The sequence below is a fragment of the Aspergillus flavus genome, chromosome 7 (assembly GCF_009017415.1).
Source record: "Aspergillus flavus chromosome 7, complete sequence".
Lineage (NCBI taxonomy): Eukaryota > Fungi > Ascomycota > Eurotiomycetes > Eurotiales > Aspergillaceae > Aspergillus > Aspergillus flavus.
In genome coordinates this window covers 358,504-379,079 of record NC_092404.1, presented here as the reverse complement: position 1 = coordinate 379,079, position 20,576 = coordinate 358,504, and the positions used below count along the sequence as shown (strand labels likewise).

General features: G+C 47.5%; 10 protein-coding genes across 10 annotated transcripts; 5 read left to right on the top strand and 5 right to left on the bottom strand.

The window, feature by feature from the left end:
- Positions 1–37: 37 nt before the first annotated feature.
- F9C07_5278 (uncharacterized protein) lies at positions 38–619 on the bottom strand (the record flags this gene model as incomplete). Its single annotated transcript, XM_041287344.2, has 1 exon — positions 38–619. One exon carries the CDS (start codon positions 617–619, stop codon positions 38–40), a length of 582 nt encoding a protein of 193 aa, XP_041149895.2.
- A 1,939-nt stretch (positions 620–2,558) lies between these two features.
- On the bottom strand, positions 2,559–3,096 carry F9C07_1836332 (uncharacterized protein). The gene has a single exon (XM_071508423.1). It carries the CDS (start codon positions 3,042–3,044, stop codon positions 2,757–2,759), a length of 288 nt encoding a protein of 95 aa, XP_071366829.1. The 5' UTR covers positions 3,045–3,096; the 3' UTR covers positions 2,559–2,756.
- A 500-nt stretch (positions 3,097–3,596) lies between these two features.
- F9C07_5277 (uncharacterized protein) lies at positions 3,597–4,526 on the top strand (the record flags this gene model as incomplete). The annotated part of the gene is made up of 1 exon (XM_041287349.1): positions 3,597–4,526. The coding sequence occupies one exon, from the start codon at positions 3,597–3,599 to the stop codon at positions 4,524–4,526; it is 930 nt and encodes a 309-aa protein (XP_041149894.1).
- A 405-nt stretch (positions 4,527–4,931) lies between these two features.
- F9C07_1836220 (quinone oxidoreductase) lies at positions 4,932–6,597 on the top strand. Its single transcript, XM_071508422.1, has 5 exons — positions 4,932–5,167; positions 5,231–5,298; positions 5,351–5,852; positions 5,907–6,524; positions 6,572–6,597. The coding sequence occupies exons 1-4, from the start codon at positions 5,067–5,069 to the stop codon at positions 6,274–6,276; spliced, it is 1,041 nt and encodes a 346-aa protein (XP_071366828.1). The 5' UTR covers positions 4,932–5,066; the 3' UTR covers positions 6,277–6,524; positions 6,572–6,597.
- A 10-nt stretch (positions 6,598–6,607) lies between these two features.
- Positions 6,608–7,226, top strand: F9C07_2143484 (uncharacterized protein). The gene is made up of 4 exons (XM_071509184.1): positions 6,608–6,741; positions 6,803–6,867; positions 6,939–7,025; positions 7,075–7,226. Exons 1-4 carry the CDS (start codon positions 6,730–6,732, stop codon positions 7,163–7,165), a joined length of 255 nt encoding a protein of 84 aa, XP_071366827.1. The 5' UTR covers positions 6,608–6,729; the 3' UTR covers positions 7,166–7,226.
- Positions 7,227–10,706, bottom strand: F9C07_2280517 (membrane bound cation transporter). Its single transcript, XM_041295019.2, has 4 exons — positions 10,042–10,706; positions 7,913–9,874; positions 7,674–7,860; positions 7,227–7,615 (listed from the first exon to the last, which is right to left on the bottom strand). The coding sequence occupies exons 1-4, from the start codon at positions 10,043–10,045 to the stop codon at positions 7,552–7,554; spliced, it is 2,217 nt and encodes a 738-aa protein (XP_041149892.2). The 5' UTR covers positions 10,046–10,706; the 3' UTR covers positions 7,227–7,551.
- Positions 10,707–12,305: 1,599 nt separating this feature from the next.
- Positions 12,306–15,624, top strand: F9C07_5273 (uncharacterized protein; the record flags this gene model as incomplete). Its single annotated transcript, XM_071511332.1, has 6 exons — positions 12,306–12,358; positions 12,442–12,726; positions 12,827–14,471; positions 14,524–14,613; positions 14,665–15,470; positions 15,519–15,624. The coding sequence occupies 6 exons, from the start codon at positions 12,306–12,308 to the stop codon at positions 15,622–15,624; spliced, it is 2,985 nt and encodes a 994-aa protein (XP_071366826.1).
- A 200-nt stretch (positions 15,625–15,824) lies between these two features.
- F9C07_5272 (putative penicillin-binding protein) lies at positions 15,825–17,550 on the bottom strand (the record flags this gene model as incomplete). Its single annotated transcript, XM_041287343.2, has 3 exons — positions 15,825–16,263; positions 16,337–17,304; positions 17,359–17,550. 3 exons carry the CDS (start codon positions 17,548–17,550, stop codon positions 15,825–15,827), a joined length of 1,599 nt encoding a protein of 532 aa, XP_041149890.2.
- Positions 17,551–17,857: 307 nt separating this feature from the next.
- On the top strand, positions 17,858–18,140 carry F9C07_5271 (uncharacterized protein; the record flags this gene model as incomplete). The annotated part of the gene is made up of 2 exons (XM_071511331.1): positions 17,858–17,947; positions 18,012–18,140. 2 exons carry the CDS (start codon positions 17,858–17,860, stop codon positions 18,138–18,140), a joined length of 219 nt encoding a protein of 72 aa, XP_071366825.1.
- Positions 18,141–18,400: 260 nt separating this feature from the next.
- On the bottom strand, positions 18,401–20,119 carry F9C07_2280515 (cryptococcal mannosyltransferase 1-domain-containing protein). Its single transcript, XM_071510443.1, has one exon. The coding sequence runs from the start codon at positions 20,001–20,003 to the stop codon at positions 18,624–18,626; it is 1,380 nt and encodes a 459-aa protein (XP_071366824.1). The 5' UTR covers positions 20,004–20,119; the 3' UTR covers positions 18,401–18,623.
- Between the last annotated feature and the right edge of the window lie 457 nt (positions 20,120–20,576).

The window sequence follows — 20,576 nt, the reverse complement described above, 5'->3', positions numbered from 1 at the left end:
CCATCTGCATCGGAGGATAGGTCGCGCATCATTTTCACTATATCCAGTCAGATACACGGTCATGGACTTTGGGTATAAGGTAAGGATAGTAGTACCTTTGATTCATGTTCGTGCAGACGTTTTGCTGTCCAACTCTAGATTGGAACTGGACCGGCTGAATGGTGGGGGCAACTGTGAGGTTCCTTACTAGATTACCATGCTGACGATCTAGAGCTGTATTGTCCTCGAATGCTGCGTTCCATCGCGTACCGCTCAGACCAAGGTTGACGCACTCATGATTGTGAATCGCGGTATGGTTCCTTGGACTAACAACTACCTCGCTCAATTGTGAAGTAGTCGACAGGTGCATATCCAAGCCCACCTCTGGCTCACCCTGCGTAGCAGGGCCTGGGTTTGTGATCCGTTCATCCAATGAGTTTTTGAACGGTGATTGGGGGTATGAGTTGAACAAAGTGAGTGGTATGCACTCGGGGCTGAGAGATAAAGGGTCCATATGGAAATCTCCTTTCAGAGGCCCAATGTTTTCACACCCGGGGCATGGAGCGATGTTGTGACTAGGAATATTAAACGGTGCAGCATGCTGGGGAAGAGCAGCTGACGTATTTGGAGTATCGGCCATGTTCGTGAGAAGCAATTCTCTTGTTCCACGACTCAACAGCTTTCCGTGATAAATGGCTATCTCCAAATAGGGCAGACAGCGGTAAGACAAATGATATCGTGTATATAATGAAGAAGGAAATTACTGAGCGATGTGCTTGATTGGATAGGAGATCTGGAGATAGTGTATATAGATATCGAGCGAGAAGAAAAGAAGGGAGAAGTAAGAGAGAAGAGGTCTGTCCCTGCCTTAAGAACGCATGAGTCCCCAGCTTTAAGTGATAAAAGCAGTCTGGACTGGTGGTGATTAGTTACTGAGAAAATGGCTTTAAAGACAATGACGGACTGAGTAGACCATAGGGAGGTCCTGGAAAGTCTAGGTGACTTCTGAGACGCATCTCGATGATTTAGCTGTGCGGAATACATGTATCCACGAGTGACACACTTTTTTCTCATTTGCTGGGCGAGTTATCTTCCGTTCTCGAACCTTGCGCCACCGGAGGACTGGAGAACTAGCGTTGCTTGGCTGGCGCTTGACAGTCAGTACGTAGCGCCCGTCAGAGTACGCTAGTAACCTCCGTCAAAGGACGCTAGTATCCTCCGTCAAAGGACGCTAGGCAAAATGGAAAAAAATGAACTTCAAATCGTTGACCAGTCAAACGCTAAACGCTAGCTGCAGTTAAAGTACTAGCCAACAGTGGAATTGAACTTCAAATCCCGGTTGACCAGTCAAACGCTAAACGCTAGCTGCATTTAATGTAGACAGTAGTGTTGATTGTAATCGGGCAAGAATTCAGGCCAACCTGGGGAGTCAAAGCAATGATCCATGATGCAGGTCGCCGTATCAAACCGTTTTACAGAATAGACGCTCAGGCATTGAGCTCTCCGGGCAGTTACGTTAATGTTTGAGCATTTCCATACAGCAGAAAGCAGTGGAAGGTTTATCATTAACAATACTAGGCAATTACTCTTAAGAACTATCTCTCCTAATTAAGATATTAACTAGAATAATAGACTCGCTTAGACAATCAGATGGTAATTCCCGTAAGGATAAAGCCCGGCGTATACCATATAGATCTATTAATTTTCTGTTGAGCTCTACATATGCTATGAGCCCCGGCCACGCTCCATATTAGACTTCCCGTTTAAAGTCCGTCTATTTAGTCAGCTTTACACATCGTGAGACTCGGTGAATCAAATAATATGAATTCCACTAATTTTTCAACTGGCTTGATATCAGAATTGCCATCATATAAATTCTGGGCTTAAGAATAACCTAAAAGTCGCACAAGGTCAGTGTTCGTTTCCTATTCACATAATACTGATATATGTGAGAGCTTTAGGGCTCCATTAGTGGCGATGATAGAGCTGGTTGATTTATAATGTAGGTACAAAAGGTCTAGAGGTCTTGTGGGGGCTGGCAATATACATGATATTATCGCATAAAAACCACCTGACGTTTTACTATCTTCTCACACCTAGGTATACCTTGCTGGTGGAGTTGATATTAGCTTCAAATTATTCGGTTACGGATGATACGGGCCGGGGATATTGATACACTCAAGGATTCTTAGTATGTTGATACTAGATCGGGGGATATTCTGGCCAGGAGCGAAGGCGTGAGTTTTAGAAAAAAAAAAAAAAAAAAAAAAAAAAAAAAAAAAAACAAGGCGATATCAATAGCATCGAGGCCGGATTGCAAGAAGATACGCAAGTTTACAGGAAAACCAGGCTTTTATTATAGGCATATCTCGTTCCTCAAACAAAACTGATATAGTGCCCAAGGAGAGCTTGTAGCAATATTGTTTGAATCGTTCAAGAACTAGTGAACACAATCATCAACCTAAATAAGAGCGGTTAATATATTGATGGCAACGGAGACGTATTGACAACTTGAACCTACGAGGCGATGGGGATAAGGTTCCAACGAGGAGCTCTAACGCTACCAAACGTTTGTATCTGTCAGAGCCAACAAAATGATCAGGGTGGTAAGTTCTGAATTGTTTCTCGAAGCCAGCAGCCGTCTGGCCCTCTGGACGCGCCATTACCTTTGCAACCTTGATAAAAATTGTTGATAGCCTGACCCTTTGGCCGTAACTCCGTCGCACAAGCGTGAACATATGCCAGGATAGTCCACGTCAAGAAGTAGTAGATGAATTCTATGGTTGCGTACAATATTCCCCAAGGCTGTATTTGCTTTTTCGAGATCGTGGGCAGTAAGGTAAAGAGAAGCGCCAGTCTGGTAAGAATCGATGCGGATTCCTATATCCGGGGGGGAAATTCGACTTATCTTTGGGACTTTCTTCATTGAATTCATCCGGCAGTTGGGCGCGCATCATTGGGGCCTTCAGTGGATTATTGACCTTCGGCGTCTCGTAACACATGGCTAATATATGAACCCAGAGAGAAGAGATCATAAGTGACAGTTTCCGTGGCTGTACTCGCATATCTAGAATTTGAGAAACGGGTCATTATATTAGAGTGGATGCTCGTCTAGACTTATACAGCCCCGTTTACTCTCTCTTAGACATTTAATCGGTGGGAGTATTGGAGTCTTAATTCCGGCTAAGTCCGAGAGTAGAAACTTTGGTTATAGACCCACTACAAGAGCTCCACTAGGTCAACTCATGGACAAATTGTATCCTATGACGCTTTTATCAGTATATGAAATCGGAACGGAGTTAATACTCTGGTGTCCGTGGCGTCCATTGGATCCCTTTACTTTTTACATGAACCCGCTGTCAGCGGTTGATTCTCGACGCTTTCGGGTACCGATATCCTCTAAATGAATTGGTTTTAAACAGCCTCCACTGTAAACTCATAGTCCTTGGAGGCAATCCCTTCCCTTAAGGCCGGTTAAGGCCGGTTTCGGCCTGCTTATAAAAGGCATAAGCAAATGGGCTATGGACACTTTGCAGGTCTTATTTCACTTTCTCTCCTTTCTTTCTGCTATCCCTAAGCCTACTGCCTGAAGCGGCCATCGAAAGTCTCCACATATCATGCAGTCATTTCGATTCACGCTTCCTAATAATGGCACCGTGGAAGGTGTGCATTCCATTCCACCATCTTCAGGGACCCCTCTTAAGTACCGTCCTTTGATCGTGGGCCTTCATGGAGGATGCTATGATCACCGCTATTTTAACGCCACTCCCAAATGCTCTGCTTCCTTGGCGAGCGCTGCTTTTGGGGTGCCTTTTGTTTCCATTGATCGTCCTTCTTATGGCGGAACGAGCTCTATCCTGCCTATTCCTGAAGGTTCAGACTTTTTCGAACAATCCGGTTTCTTGTTGCATCAACAAATCCTCCCCACACTCTGGCGCGAGATTGGCATGCCAAGCCAATGCAATTGTATCGTCCTGCTATCTCACAGCTTAGGAGTGATGCCAGCCATTATTACCGCAGCTTTACATGCTCAAGATAAGGCGCCGTCGTATCCCCTTGGGGGTTTGATTGCAAGTGGCATGGGCGATAAGCAGTCCTCATTTATGAAAGATGGCCCTCCTTCGTTTCTTCCTGTCGATAATGACCATGCACTCTTCCCTCTGGACGCAAAAGACAACATAATGTTCAGACCAGGGACATTTGACCCGGAGATTTTGGAGCATAGTGAGCGCCTCAACGCGCCGTGCCCTCTCTCCGAAGTATCACAGTTTGCGGCGATATGGCTCCCTGTCTGGAAGCAGAAGTGGGCGGCGCATGTTTTAACGCCTGTGATGTTTTCTCTTGTGGAGGATGACCCATTCTTTGTGGCTACTGAACAGGAAATTGAAACCTGCGTACGGGCCTTTAAGAGTAGTGTCCGTGTCGATGGGAGCTTGATTATAGGCGCACCTCATTGCGTGGAGCTTAGCTATTGGTCGCAAGGGTGGTATGCTCGGTGTTTTGGGTTCGCCATGGAATGTGCTGCCAGTTTTGCTAGCTCCACCTAGGTCGAGTACAATGCAAGTAGGCACTCAATGGCAGATGTGTCCATGTTGTAAAATATTGGTAGAAACATTGGTCATATTATTAAACTTGTGAAAGCCAAAGCGTGTTAAGATATTTAAAATCTATTCCAGATTTCATTACTATATCCATGATTAAAATAAACGGGATATCTTATATCCTAACAGACTACCATCACTATACCAAGATTAGGCCTCGTATTTAGTCAAGAAAGCCAGGACAGTGGCCCAGAGCTCTTGCACTTTACGTATTAGGTAAATTAATAAATTCGTATTGTCACTTTCAGGGAGAAATCATTAAGATCAACAAAAGGTTAGTCAGTAGTAGTTGTAGTTTGAGCTCTGGCATATCTCGGGTAACATCATCATAACATCATTGGGTAAGCCGAGTGAAAAACCACTCCCCACGTCGAGGCACCATTAAGTCCTTCATTTAAGTGAACCTTTTACCTCGGACCTTCGCAATCTTGATCCTAACAACCGTCCCAAAAATCGAAGATATTGTCTCTTTCATGAATATCCGCTATGAATGCCGTCGGAGTCGAGCAGTACGGTCCCGTAGACAATTTGATATGTCGGAAGATCCCAAAGCCAGATAAGCCACGAGGGAAGGAATTGCTTATCAAGTAAGGTTCTTTCATCCGCCCTATTGCTATATAGTGATCAAGGTCAGCTCACAAAAATGTTAGGGTGAAAGCTGCCGCTGTCAATCCAATCGACACCAAAGTTAGGAATGGGACTTATGATGACGCACCAGGTACTATCAACTCCATTACGGACACAGCCACGCACTAATCCAATACCTGCAGACTATTATAAATTCGTTCCTCGCCCATTCCATATCATGGGATATGACGGCGCCGGGATAGTTCAAGAAGTTGGTCCAGAATGTACCAGATTCAAGCCCGGAGACGAAGTATTCTATGTCTCATCTCCGACAAAACAAGGAGCCTACTGTGAATACCAAATTGTCCCGGATGCCACTGTCGGGCATAAACCGAAATCACTGGATTTTGTCGAGGCTGCCGCGATGCCACTAACATATGGAACGGCCTACGAGTCCTTAGTGGATCGACTGGAGATCAAAAAGGGAGAAAAGGCCGGCATACTGATCATCAACGGTGCCGGTGGTGTAGGGGCCATGGCGTCTCAAATCGCGCGATGGGTACTCGATTTGCCTGTCGTGGTTACCACGGCATCGCGACCTGAGACGATCGATTTCACGAAGAAAATGGGAGCGACTCATGTTATCAACCACCGGGAGGATTTGAAGAAGCAGATTGATGAGCTTCAGCTTGATGTGCCTATCAAGTGAGCAGTTATTGATCGTTCTTTGAAGTGGATATGTGCTAATTCTCGAGACAGATATGTTTACATTACCCATTCCACAGCGCAGTACCTTGGTGTTTGCTCGGATATTATTGCACCGCTGGGGAAGGTTTGCTCGATTGTTCAATCCGCCGATATGAACATGTATGGTACTCAGTTTATGTCTAAGTCTTTAACTTTCGTCTGGTGTTGGCTTGGATCGAGGCTGTATCATGGGGTGGAGACCGATCAGGGAGAAATGTTGGAAGAGCTTTCAGCTCTTATTGATGCAGGCAAGATTAAGTGCCACTTGACGAGGCGACTGCAATTGAATCTTGAAGGAATTAAAGAGGCACATAAGATCCTTGAATCCGGCAAGGCTATTGGAAAGGTCGGGCTTGGTTTATCAGAAGGTGGATGGGTTTAAGTATCTTGAGGCTCAGGGTACTGCGTCATTTATTACCGTCTTGCGTTTCTGTTTCTGTGTATTTTAGTCTGTCATTTAAGAATTTGTACGCCTTCATATGACAAATCTCTATATAAATATGTGAACTAGTACTTGTATCTTTAAGTATTCGACACGAGGACCTGTTTACTCTCAATAAAGCCCCCCTATGAACATAGCGATAATAAACACTAGATCTGACTTTCTATCATTATACTATTTATCCTAATGTATAGCCCTAGCTCGAGTATTTGGACACGCAATAATAAAGACCTAGCCAGCGATGATGTCATCAGCATAGCCTCCCTGCAGGCCAGAAGCGGACTAGTTTATGAACGTTCATGAACCCCACCTTCTACATATTATTTCCACTACGCAAACGAATCAATAACCAATACTCACCAAAGAACTGGTAAAGAAGAACCAAACAGAGCAATGCGCCGGTTTGTCAGTCACAATCCATTCCATCTCACCATCCCACCAATTTCAAATACACTAATACTGATAGACAATCGTAATCCGCTACGACTCCCCAGAAGCATATCAGCAATATGGAAGCACCATTGAGCAGGTGTAATGTTGACCGTCGATTGCACTTACAGTCTAAACTTCCTTTGATATACCTCTCTGACTCATAAATACAGGACCAAAGACAAATTCGCGGAGAAGGGAGCCACGGAGCAGACCTTGTTCATCTCTATGAAGAGCTTTCCTCCTATACATACTACTTCGTATGTTTATGGAATATCGGTTGAGTCTGGGTCTACTAATGATGGGTAGATTTGTCGCCCCCGAGAATGTTTCCGTGGATGACCTGAAGGGGGTTCAGTTTCCCGAGGGTGTACATGTTGATATTCACCAAGAGGATTGATCTGAGTATATGGAGCAATTCGTGAATCTAGATCTACTACTGCGGACCAGAGTTATTATGTGTGCTAGACAATCGTAAACTCCGGATCTGAAGACCAGATACGGAGAAATCTTCGAGTAAATAAGAGAAATCCCTAAGTAAATAACTATTATAGGAAGTAAAAAAGATGCCCGAAAACCGTAAGGTGCTCAGACACCTATAATTCATTCTGGTAGTGTTCCAACGCGATCCAGTCCGAGAGGAATAAAAGTATGTACTATCTCATCCAAACCGTTTCTCCTACCATGGTACATAATATCTATTACATTTAACTTCGTATTGAGGTAGAAAGTAGGGGATAACTCCGACGGCATCCATTAGCATCAACCGTCGAATATTACGTGTAACTAATACCCAGCACTAGCAACATCGCTAGATTGACTAGCAGGGGGGTAGAAGAACGCAGCAACACTGTGCGAAAGGTTAGTCTTGAACTGGATAGCGTGAGGTACTGAATCAATAAACATACCCAATAATCACATAGGCGGCAATCAAAAGAGCGCCTTCGAGATAGTTACTGCGACCATCCAACACCAGGAAGTTCACCACAAATGCGGTGACGAAAAGACTTATAGTCTCGAAGAGAGTGAAGTACAAGGACATGTCTTTGTCCATACACCAGCCGAGAATGACCACCAGAGGGGTGACGAAAATGGCTATCAATCGTCAGTTATACGTGTCTTATAAAACAAGATTGATAAAACTCACCGATTTGAATACTACTACCAACAGAGACACCGATGGACAAATCCATTTTGTTCTTTGTAGCCACACTGACGGCGGTAACGTGTTCCGCTGCATTACCAACAATGGGAAGAATGATTAGACCGATGAAGGCCTCACTGACGGATGAGCTTTCGATCATCTCGGGAATTGCGTCCACTAGAAATTCGGCACAGACAGCGACCAAGCCAGTAGAGAGAAGCAACATGACAACTGCAGCGGTGCGGGACATTTCCGGTTCTTGATGTTCCGGCGCTGGTTGGAGGGTCTGCGGGTTGACAGCGGTGGGCATCCGGGCTGCGCCACGGGCGAATTGAACCGCATTTCCGACAGGTGGAGGGCGGTTCATGCGAGACGGGAGGGAATTGGTGCGTCGGAGGCCGTTGAGGTTTCCAGATGCATCACCCCGAACGTTGTACGGGGCTTGGGAGTTAGAGAAAACAGTGTTCGACAACAAGGATGGGATAGCAGGACGGAACGGTGAGCGCCTCTTGGGAGAATCTAGGTCCTCTTGGCCCTTCTGCGATGCACTCGGCTCCAGAGGAGGTTCCGACAGGTGAGCCTTCAAGGATGGACGAGCATTGGTGGCGTTGTCCATAGCGGTCGCCTCATTTGCCTTCTCCGCGAGCTTCTGTTGCTTCCGCATCTCACGTCGTTTGGCCTTGAGTTCTTTCTTGGAAAGCTTCACCGCATTGGACTCCTGACCGAAGTCTCGGAATTGAGGTTCGAATTGGTGTGTATCATTGTCTGCCTCGTAGCGAGGGTCATCACCGAAATCAATAGCACAGGCTGCGGGATCGTCCGTGGGGATCGACGTTGAGCGATGAACAGAGTCGGGCGTCTCACTGCTTCCCGTAGATGGCATTTCCGACAGAACCTGCTTACGGAATGATGGAGTGGAAGCGGTGCCCTTGGAGCTAGTGCTCGATTTTCGATGTCTGCGGTATTTCATCGCTCTCTTGATACGTTTGGCAGTGGTCCATGAGGTTGTCGTATCGTCGGATTCGTCCGACGAACTGCTGGAGGAATCTGAAGAATGGTTCATAAAGTCGGCCAGAACACCAGGGTGTGATTCCTCGTCGATGATCTGTTGTGGGATACTGGCATATAGATAGGAGTGGGACTTGAGTTGGAAGACAATGTAGAGGACGTAAACAAGAAGCAAGACCACACTAGTTCCGCGGCTGACTTTCAGGGTATATTTATCAGCAGCGGTGTTGTCCGACCATGAGGCGTGGAAAGCGGTGGGCAAAAGCAAACTCATGACACTCAAGCTGAGAAGACATGCACTCATTTGAGTAACAGTGCTGTTGTAGATTTGTTCCTGGAAACGAAGACCTCCCAGGAGGAAGGCCATTCCCATGATAAGCAGCAGGTTCGCTAGAATGGAACCTAACAAGGAGGCTTGAACCACTCGAATTTCGTCCTTCACGAGTGCGATAATGAAGATAATGAGCTCTACCGCATTTCCGAAAGTGACGTTGATGAGAGCACCGATGGTGTCTCCCAAACGACTCGCGACACATTCGGTAGCATGGCTCAATAGACCGGCCAGGGGAATGATGGCAATGGCATTCATGGCAAAGATAAGCCCCGCGCTTAAGCCGACGGCTTTGACGGCAATGCCAACGGGCACGAATACGAGCAGAACATTGACCCAGCTGTGACAGAGGGCATGCTTCGTATGGCTGACGAACCGGATGCTGCCATCCTTCATACGGACAAGAAGTCCTCGGTTAGGGGTAGACTGTTGTTCCCCATCGGATTTTTCAGGATTCGACCCTGGACTTGCCAGGGTCCCCGCGGGTTCAGTCACTTGACCATTTTGTTTGGAGGTTGCGGGCACTCCACCGGTGGGTAGAGGATCGAGAGTGCTGGCTGGAGTTTGAGTCTCAGGAGCAGAACCACGAGAGGACGCGTGAGCTTTCGCCCACGAGTGAATCCGGTCTGGAGGTCGCATCAAATCGTCAGTTAAAAAGGCACCAAACTTGATATTTGACCGAGTTGGGGGGTAAAGGGAGCAAATTCACTGCTATGAAGCTGGCGGCCAGCTCTTATCCAGAACGGGAAAGCAGATAAGAGTGGAGTGGAGAGTGGAGCAGAGGGCAACTTACGCATGTATTTCAGAACCAGAGATCAGTGGTCACAGGGGCAGGGGTCTAGGTAGAATCCCTAGGCAGTAGTTGCAGATATTGCAGAATCTGAAATTCAGAAAAAGGAAACAGAGGAATGGAAGGAACAGGACAAGCTTCAGGGGAATCCACGGAGATTTGCCTCAGTTTTAAGAGGCCCTTGGCGGCAAGTGCTTAGTAGCTAATGATGTTTGCCAAGACGGGAATGATCATCGTAATGCGAGACTCATTGGATCCATGGACCAGAACGACGTTAAAAATAATTTCACAGCTGGAATGGGCACTTGGTTGGGACAGGACACTGCGCCACGTCCGTCGTTGACAGTCGGCCCTATGAGCATTCATCGTGAATCGGGTCTTCTGTCATAGCCATTGGCTTATCTCCGAGATGTCTTCTATCAGTGAGATGGCAACCAGTTCCCTCTTCCATGGTTGCGGTCGTCATCCATGCCGGTCCTGCCCTGACACTGTACCACTGGAATGAATCGCCGGTGAATTCCCAACTTTGGGAAGTCCAAGTTCCGCACGATGACGGTAGGTTTTTCCATTTGTTGGCTATGTAAGGGGGCGTTCATTGTTGTCATTCATGGTTCTCCCTGTAGGGTGAAGCCAAGATAAAAATATTAATTAATTAATTAATTAATTAATTTTGAGAAAAAAAAAAGAAAGAAAGAAAAGTAGGGCAAGCGAGGTCAGTGGGGAATGACGCCTCACTCTGCCGTGCCGATATCTGACGGTGATTGGTGGAATTGATGTCAGGGGCTCAGAGTCCAGTCCTCGGAGCAGAGGCGCCGAAGCCCCGATTGCTCCATTTGTATCGTCCATTACGCAGTGCGACCGTCTTTGCCCACCCATTATGTCATAGGTACCGGTATGGTATGGTAAGGGAGCAGTTGCTCCCGTTATCTGCTGTGTCATGCTGATCCTTCTTGCATGATCATTGATGATTCTCTCCCTACAGGACGTTGACTATACTCGGCAGTCATTCCCATATCGAGACGTAGTATTCCGTCACATCTCAGGAATGTTGAGAAAGGATCCGATACTAGGCATCCATCTCTTTCCATGGTGATCGAAGGTACAGCATATACATACGTTACTCAAGCTGGAATGGCAATTAGGCGATTGGTCTCGACCAGTGGGATCTTCAGCCCTCTCCACCATCTCCGCACCACTGTGGCTGAACGGATCCCACTCGATGAATCATTAGTCCGATAACATGAAAGACTAAACTTTCCTGTTTGGCCCTATTGATTGATAGTCTCTTGAATGGATCAGTTCGACTGTACTTTGTAGATACTTCACAATGCAGAGCGTGTTGAACTCATTCACGGTTCTCATGAAATCACATTGCATCCCTTACTCGGGGGAAGCCTCTAGAATATTTGTCATGCACAGTTACACGGCATCCCCTCCAACTCAACTGCGGTAGGAGTATGATGAAGTGATGCAGGAGCATTCCATTTCAATATATGTCGTCGTAAGAGGCATTTTTAGCCAAATTAGGGCTCCTTCAGGCTGTCATGTGAACACTTCCCTAGAACGGTAAAGACTTCACCCGCAAGTCGTTTGGAGGATTATCACGGCTAATCTTGGATATATTCCCTAGTATTGCTGTCATTTAATCTGATCTCGATTACCTTCCTCTTCTCTGTCCATGTATTTGACTTTTCGCCAAGTTTCCCTAAATTAGTCCATGATTCAAAGAATTCTCGGAGCCAATTGACCCGTCACGTGCATATCGTCAATCACAAACCACCTGTATTATATTCCTCCTATTCAGTACATATCCATGTTATCTTGGGTACACGGAAATATATCCCGAGATATTGTGTTAGCGGAATCTTGATTCTTAAGAAGCTCTTAAGAAGGGGACAATCCCCAGCGCAGGGACTTTTCTAACCAGCTATCGGCATTTAGCTCGGCACGCGCCATGGATTTCAGGCACGGTAACCCGATCCGCTTGCAGCCGCCGATTTTAATTCGCGTTATTTAGAGTTCTTGATACTGGTAGCTAAATCTAGATTTGAAAACTTTTCCTTTTATCACATCTTAACCTTCATGTAACATATACCGCGACGGTGACTGCATAACAAGAACGGAGTGGGTTAGCAGTCCGCTGTAACAAGCATGGCTCCTCAAACGAACAGTAATAACTCGAAACCATCTAAACTCTTAAGGTAAGCAACTCACTCGCCATAAATTAGAGCAATACTAAGTATCTCAAGTATTTTAAACCCGTTAACATGGAAATCACGTCTGGGGCTGGACTCACGGTCCTTCCTCATGATGCTGAAAGGTGCATTACCACCGACCATCGTGATCGCAATGTCCGTATACAACCTCCACGGAGCACAGAACACGATGGTTAATTAGCTACAGATACCAAAGCGATGCAGTCGCGGACATCACATTGACAATCGGATATTTATCCGCCCTCATCTCAATATTGTCGCAAGCTTTGACCCCACGCGCCAAGTTCATGAAGATCATGTTCTTCAATCTCCTATCAACATGCGTTTCGGCTTCCCTTTGCTGCCTTACAATCTACTGTGCTGTCAAAGCAAGAGAGCACAATACTCCTCCGGATGCCAATGAGAGTGTTAAGAATGGATATAGTAGTGACGCCTGTGCTGTGTCTGCCATCTGGCTGATCTTTATGATATGGTTCGTTGTGTCCTCTATTCGTCCGCGTCAATCATTATATGACGAGATATTTGGCTACCTTAGTAAAGTCATGTTGGGTTATATACTAATACCAGAGCAGGGTCGCTAACACCATCCGTGCATGGCGCCCTATGGAACTGCAGGATCCCATGGTCGCCTTTTCCATCTTTGCATCTGTCACCATCACACGCGCCGGGACCTTCGTGACGGTATCCGACGGTTTGGCATTCGTCTCGAGACTTTTGAAGGGCTTCATGATCGGTTTCGCCATTGCGACAGGTGTATCCTTATTGATATTACCCATTACCAGCCGACGTAACGTTTTCCACGACATCAAGGGCTATGTGGCGCAGATTGATGCAGTCCTTCAATCCCAAATGGCGTTCGTGGAGCGTACACCTCAGCTACTGACAGGAGGTCAGGGACTCTTGAACAGGACACGAACTGCTCAGACTATTCGTGATGTTGAGAATAATCCTGGATCTGATTTAGAGGCACGGAAGAAACAGCTTACGGCGTCAATCACGAAATTGAATGCTCTTCATGGGAAACTACAGTCCGATCTATTTTATGCTAATGATGAGTTTGCTTGGGGAAAGTTGTCCGCGAGCGATCTCAACCGTATTGGAGGGTTATTACGAAGCATTTTGTTGCCTCTGGCTGGAATGGTTCAGCTTCCGGAGGTTCTGGATATGATCATCAAGAACGAAGGGTCACGGGAGAATGACAGGGGGTCGGATGGTGAACGTGGAGATGAGTTACTGAAGCAATCAGAGATGGAGAAGGTTTCGGGGACTCTCCATGACCGTTTGGCGGATGCGACCAGTCTAACAACGGGAGGACTGCAATATGTTTTGTTGGCATTGGAGCTGGCCAAGCCTAAGCAACTAGAGAGCAAGCGCAACGAATCCGGTGATGAGGAGTCCAAAGGCGAGGCGATTAGTCCACTTGATTCAAACTTCACTTCTCGATTCGAGCAAGAAATGAGCAAGTACTTCGAACGACGCAAGGAGCTCCCACGATCTTTAGCGAGTCTTGAAGCATTCTCGGCGTCAGAAAAGGTCGACGACATATCCAATGACTCTAGAGCTGTGATACCTGACTCCGACGTCAGGCAGGAGTTTTTCCTGATTCTGTACATGGGCCATCTGCAGGAGAGTCTTCTCAACGGAGTGCTCGAACTAATCAAGTTTGCAGATAGCAAGGTTGCGGATGGAACAATGAAAAAGAGCGGACCAATCTTCCCCATGCAAAATTCTATACGAGGATGGCTATCCTTAAAGTCTGAGAAGGATAAGTCGAGAGGCTCGGACAGCAGGCAGCCTTCCCAGGCCAATCCCGCCTCGATCCATGCAGAGGATGAGCCCGACCGATTCCCTGATCCCGAGCATCTACCTCCAGCTAACCTTCTGGAGAAAGCGAGCACTATCATTCGCTTTATCTCGCATGTCATCAAGTCGGAGTATAGTATTTTCGGATTTCGCGTTGCGGCCGCTGCATTCTCCGTTGGCATATTGGCGTTTTTGCATCAAACGCAGAACTTCTTCATTCGCCAAAGGTGCATCTGGGCTATGATTGTCATTGTGATCGGCATGAACCCGACAAGTGGACAATCTATGTTTGGCTTCGTGGCCCGTATTGTAGCTACCGCCGTCTCGCTAGTCTTGAGCTTGGTCGTCTGGTACATTGTCGATCAGAAAACTCCCGGCGTCATTGTATTTCTATATCTGGCAAATGTATTTGAGGTAAGACTTCATTCATTCTCGACTCATTCTATTTCTCACGGTTGCTCCATAGTACTATTTCTACGTGAACGTCCCTCAATACTTCGGCCCTTCCATCATCTCAATCGTCACCCTGAATGTCATTGTTGGCTATGAACTACAGGTAGGCCTGTCGATGTTACTTGAACATACGCAAGATAGCTAACCAACCCAGGTCCGCAAACTAGGAATGGAGGTCGCAACCTCCAACGGCCAACCATACTACCCCATCTACATCTTCGGACCCTACAAACTCGCCGCCGTTGCCGCCGGATGCGCCATCTCCTTCTTCTGGGTCATTTTCCCATACCCGATCACCGCAAAGTCCACGCTGAGGAAATCCGTTGGTCGAGCACTATTCGTCCTCGCCAAATTTTACAGCTGCATGCACACAACCGTCGAGCTCTGGCTCCACGGCGAACTAAGCAATGGCCAAGACACCCGCTCAGCATCCTACAAGCTCGAAACCTCCGGACACAAAATCTTCAAAGAAGAAATGATGCTCCTAAACCAACTCCGCACGTACAGTCACTTCAGTACATACGAGCCCCCAATCGGCGGCAAATTCCCAAAGGAAACTTACGACCACATCATCTCCGAGATCCAGCGAATGCTAACCAGCATGGCATTGATGGCACATACAACCCAGCATCTAAATGTCTCGTCCAGGGAGACGGAAAGTTCTCGTAACTCGGGAGAAAGATGGGTCTCGCAGCTCGCCTCGATCGCGTTACAATCTGCCGATTTCCATTCCCATTCTCTAACCTCGCTACTTTGCCATTTGTCGGCTTCGCTTGCCAATGCCCAGCCCTTGCCGCCGTATTTGTCTGTCGGTGATTCGTTCCCCTTGGCAAGGCATTTGCAGAGGATTGATGGTGAGTTGTTGAGTATTCGCCATGTACAGGATCCGGCTTTTTCGGCATTTGTGACGCTGGAGGTGCTGAGGTCTGTGGTGGGTTTTACTTTGAGGGATTTATTGAGGTAGGTTCTTTCGTGTATGACTCTTTCGCATATACTGACGTGGAGCAGTAATGTGAAGACGCTCGTTGGGGAGCTTAAATTCGACAATTACAGCCGGGGCACATTGGAGGATGCTGAGTCGGCGAGGTTATTATCGACGAACACTGAGCCGTGATTGACTCTTACCTTCGCCCTTCAAGTTTACCCAGTTCTATGTATTATTGATACCAGCAGAAATAATAAACATTAATCAACTAATGCCCAATACCCCCCAATCTCGGAGACCTGCCTCTCCATATGTTCAAACTCATTCAATCTACCCTCCTCCAAACATACCCTATCCAAACACAACCACCAACACAATAAAGACCCAGATCAATCACTCTTATCCCACCAAATCTTCTCCCCCAAAGCCGCCATAGCCCCATCCGCCTCAATCCCAAGCCGTTCAACCGACCCATCAGGTCCCGCCTTAACCTGAACTTTCGTGGCCGTCGCAAGCCCATCATACTCAGACCCAAAGACCCAATCATCGCCAGAGACATGCACGATCTCCATGATAAGCGACTCCGGCAGTTCGGCAGGATCTACAAAAAACATACAAAGCCTTGGGACTGTTGTGGCGTTCGTTAGAGGTGGTATGATGGATTTCTGCGAGCATTTCTCTGTGAAGTTTAGGGTTGGGTAAGCTGGGTGGGTGTATAAACCCGTGATGCTGGTTAGAGGGAGAGGTGGGTGGAGGGGTGGATTGGGGATTGTTGGGTAGAGGGTTCGTGGATCCGGGGTGATTGTGACGTTGAGGGCTTTTTCGGCTCTAGGACTTTGTTAGTATGGTCTGAGTAGGATGTAGGGTATGACTTGAGGAGAAGGTGGGGAGGGGATGTTACTCTTTAGCCCAGTCGAATCTGTCTTCTTCTGGAATGTTGAGGACTTCGTCGATTATGTGGTAAGCTAATACACTTGAAACTGCATTCGTGGACATTAGGTTATTCCCTAGGATGGTGATGCCGAGCTCTACGTCTGGTAGGAAGATGACCATGGATCCGAAGCCATATATTGCGCCGGTGTGTTGAACCACTGGGTGACCTTTATACGATTGTAGGAACCACCCGAATCCGTACAAACTGGGTGATGAAAAGGGTGGAACCACTGTCGGGAGGACAATGCTATGTGCACTTGTGACTGCGGCATGTCCGGCCGGGGATAGAGGTGGCCTGCGATGGATCATGGCGCGGAGCCATTTTGCGTAGTCTGTCGCGGAGGACAGGACACCCGATGCTCCACGGAGGATCTTCGGGGATGGATAGCCTGCATCTTTACACTGGTGGTCAGAGCCGACGTAATACCCATTAGCTATGTCTTCATTTGCCTCTTGGGCGTCCGTTGGGGTGAAATAGGTCTCTGTCATGTTAAGAGGTTCCCAGATCCGGGTGCGGAGGAAGTCTTTCAGTTCCTGACCGGTCTGTTTCTCAATTAGATAGCCAGCTGTCATGTACAAGAGGTTCGTGTATTGCCATGTTGTGCGAACGGGTGCTGTTAAGGCCGCGTAGCGTAGTTTGGAAATAACTTCCTGGATTGTGAGGTTTGCATTGGCGATCCAGTCATGGCGCGGTAGACCGGAGCGATGGGATAGGATATCCTCGAGTGTGACGTGCGTCGTGGCCCACGGGTCTTCAAGAGCGAACTCCGGGAGGATATCGTGCACTGGCGTCGTCCATTGGATATTGGGGTACTTGTCGTCATCTACGAGAAGGGAGATGGCTGCTGCTGTGAATGCTTTGGTTGTGCTGGCTCCTTCGAACAGAGTGTGTTCTGTAACTGGTTTGGTTGTCTCCGTATTAGATATACCATAGCCCTACGTTTTTGTGTGAGAGACGGCGAGCAATATCGTCGCGACGTGTATACGAACCTTGGCAAAGATATCCTCTCCGCGGACTACGGATATTGCGAGCCCAGGGATCCTGAAATGTTTTAGGGCCCAGTTGACTTTCTTTTCGAAGCCCTCGTTTAGGGGAGATGAATCGTGGTCATCGCGTGGAATTTGACGGGCGATGCAACTGGGGAGAGCCCCCAAGTAGAGTAGGGTAGGAAGCCAATACATCGATGGATCTTTATTTCTATAAAGTCACATGAATTCAATGCAAAGTGTGTGGTAACAAAGAGTTGAGACTAGATAATCATTGAAGTATAGCTAGCAAAGAGATGCTTGGATATTAAAACAGCGAGAGGGGGCGTTAGGCTAAAGCAAAAGCGATGAGCTCGTAATCGCTTAAATCGCAAGGCAGAATTCCGAATAGAAAACCCTGTTTCTTATACCCATAAACAGGTGCTATGTATTCAATCAATAAGTATTATACGTGCCGATCGCCCGAAAACCTCGATCAGATCGCATTGTATTTTGCCCGTTTATGCAGCCAAGCGGATTACTTGCCGAGATTCTCTTTGTGATTTGGTCGTGGTCCATGGATGTCAAGCAGGCCAAGACCTTGGTATCCAACGTAAGCCTCGTCTCCAAGGTTACTCTGCTATGCCACGCGGCAACTCAATATCAGAGTAAACTAGTGTCGGGCAAAAGAACCTAAAAATACGAGGTCGGCCACTATCGAGTCATGTATCTTCAACCCACTGTGGTTGCTCCTCGAAATCCTCTCCTTCCCTGCCTACCATCGATTTCCGGCCTATTTCTCGTAGCTCTTTGAAGAGGGCCACAGCGTTACCATAACGATCATTAGTTGTCCATCCATCCCTGGAAATGATACTTGCGACTGACTCCCAAAAGTCTTGCACGTCGTTCCATCCTTCGCTTTCCTTGGCATGGGTACGAAGCTCGCTCTCCGTATAGTGGGTAGGGCACGGAGCGTCGGTTCCAAGTTTGCTCCAGTATCTTTAATACCGTTAGACCAGTATTTGATGGTTGTTGATGCACTAATCCCTTTTTGGTAATTCATCAGATTTGAGTCCACTCTCAGTGAGGGTCATGCACAAATACATATAAACCCGGAGAATCTTGGTATTACGCTCTATCTCCAAGGCAGCTGGGCAACTAATACGCTCAGAGTCACTCTAGGGGGTAGGAAATTTCCTCTACCATCTATATAGGAGACTAATGAAAACTAGCGTGACACAGATATCAAATGGGTATTCCAAAATACAGTATATATAGAAAATTTTTATTCAAACAGGTGTCGTCCACCACTGCCGTTCAAACACTGGCATGCATTTCACCATGGGTGGAGGAGCCTTCTGCCATTTCACTAGCTCCGCCTCTGTGTTGTATTGAGTGTGATTGACAATATCGTGGACGTACCCGCGCCGTCCTTTTGCATCCCGCGCTTGGTCGTATTCGTATCCAGTATTCACAGAAGGCACGGCGAGGATCTGGCCCCTACCCTGCTTCCAGAGGTCTTTGGCGAGCGTCATGGGCTCGCCCATGTAGCACTCCTCTTTGTCTGAGCTGCGAAATGCAATACTTCCCCGGATAAACGGTTCCGCGTCGAGAGTGACCATTCCACCCCAGCAGGAATAAACCTGTATCGGAAGAGTTTGATCCCATCGGGCTGCACTGTCAGGATGGTCAAAAAACATGTCGTCACCGAGCCAGTGCCTGCCATCGTGAGTTACTTCGAAGAACAGATTGCCCGACATCGAGCGCGAAACCCAGGAGTCGTAGAAATTGCCGGCGTTTTTGTTCCAGTCAAAAGCGCAGGTCATTGATGCGGACTGTATCACGCGCTGGTGTATTAATTCCAGGATATCTTCGGGGCAGATCACGATATCATTCACGAAAATAATCGTGGGCTTGGAGACAAGCCGGCTATGTTTGCTCTTGCTCTCTTCCAGTAACGGTTCAAGAGCGAGGTTGCGGAGATGCGATAATGCCGTGATGCGATTTTCGCCTCCAGCTTTGGGGTCCAGGTAGTCTCGGACAAGGAAGTAGGGCACACCCATGGCGGCGAGCTCAGTCTTTAGACCGGCAAGAATAGCGTATGTACCGTCCGTTGATCGGCCTTCCACGATAGAGAGCGCACAGTACTCGGGTCCCAGATAGCGTATTGCCTCCATTATGGCGCCCATAAGTGGGAGAATGATGTGCACAGCTTGGTAGAGATCCAATGCGAAGTAGTATTGAATCCGGGGGCTCCCGGATGGTGAGGGCCGCAGATGTTCATATCGGGAGTCAATGGACACGGAGCAGTCAAGCTTGGCGGTGAGATTCATATCATGGTTCAAAATACTGCACACAAACTCGGAAATCTCCGCGTTATTGTAGGTGTGTTGCTTCAGCCTTATGGTCGAATGCAGCTTCTCGGATACAGTTGCAGGGTCGAAGTCTATACAGGACTGCGTTTTGTTATTTACCCGGATAGCCTCCCCCATTGTTGATGATCCCACATTGAAATTAATGTAGAGGAACGCCACCAAAAGGAGGGCAGCCGTGGCAGCGGCAAGTCGTAATACATGACGCTGGGCGAATTTCCAATCCATTTTAAATCCAAGAGAGTCAATAGCGGGCCACATTTTATGCTCAGACCTCGAATGCTGAGATCTGAACATGCGGAGAAGTTTGCTACCGGACGCTGATATGAATTCTTAGGGGCTGGGATATTAAGAATGCAGCCAAGCTGAGTGGGAAGGAGTTTCGGTAGGACAAGTTCGGCAAAAATTTAACTCTGGCCAAAGTAATAATAGTAAGCCCGCATTGCCCCATCCAACACCAATAGACAGGAGATCCTAATCGGAGATTTGGAAAGGTTTTCCTCCTTGCATTGCTATGGAGACCCACCTAAGCCCACATCGTCGATTGAGCGGCAAGACGCTAACTTACTCGGGAGTACTTTGGCATGCAAGCTGAGCAGATTGGCAGCTCGATCAAATCACGTTGCCTATTCCGTAGGCTGGGAGTGTTCGTCCTGCTCCACCACTACGAACCATTCTTCCTCGCGAGGCCCCACATCTCCATCATGCATCCCGATTCAGCTTGCTCGTCTTCAGCCTCATCGTCCGATAGGGAGCAGCAAGTATGCCTTCTAGAAGCAGGTCATGACCTCTATGAAGTTTGTACCTGGTGTGGCCTGTCGTGTCAGACGAATTGACATGTCCTGATAAGACTCAGCAAGCCAATCAGAC

What these genes read in the sequence shown, in the direction of transcription:
- F9C07_1836332 (XM_071508423.1), bottom strand. Translation starts at nt 3,044, where the DNA reads ATGCGAGTACAGCCACGGAAACTGTCACTTATGATCTCTTCTCTCTGG.
- F9C07_1836220 (XM_071508422.1), top strand. Translation starts at nt 5,067, where the DNA reads ATGAATGCCGTCGGAGTCGAGCAGTACGGTCCCGTAGACAATTTGATA. An exon ending in GGGAAGGAATTGCTTATCAA is followed by an intron (nt 5,168 to 5,230) that starts GTAAGGTTCTTT and finishes CAAAAATGTTAG; the next exon opens with GGTGAAAGCTGCCGCTGTCA. An exon ending in GACTTATGATGACGCACCAG is followed by an intron (nt 5,299 to 5,350) that starts GTACTATCAACT and finishes CAATACCTGCAG; the next exon opens with ACTATTATAAATTCGTTCCT.
- F9C07_2143484 (XM_071509184.1), top strand. An exon ending in GGAAGCACCATTGAGCAGGT is followed by an intron (nt 6,868 to 6,938) that starts GTAATGTTGACC and finishes TCATAAATACAG; the next exon opens with GACCAAAGACAAATTCGCGG. An exon ending in CCTCCTATACATACTACTTC is followed by an intron (nt 7,026 to 7,074) that starts GTATGTTTATGG and finishes AATGATGGGTAG; the next exon opens with ATTTGTCGCCCCCGAGAATG.
- F9C07_2280517 (XM_041295019.2), bottom strand. An exon ending in TGGTAGTAGTATTCAAATCG is followed by an intron (nt 7,861 to 7,912) that starts GTGAGTTTTATC and finishes GACGATTGATAG; the next exon opens with CCATTTTCGTCACCCCTCTG. An exon ending in GCCGCCTATGTGATTATTGG is followed by an intron (nt 7,616 to 7,673) that starts GTATGTTTATTG and finishes CCTTTCGCACAG; the next exon opens with TGTTGCTGCGTTCTTCTACC.
- F9C07_2280515 (XM_071510443.1), bottom strand. Translation starts at nt 20,003, where the DNA reads ATGTTCAGATCTCAGCATTCGAGGTCTGAGCATAAAATGTGGCCCGCT.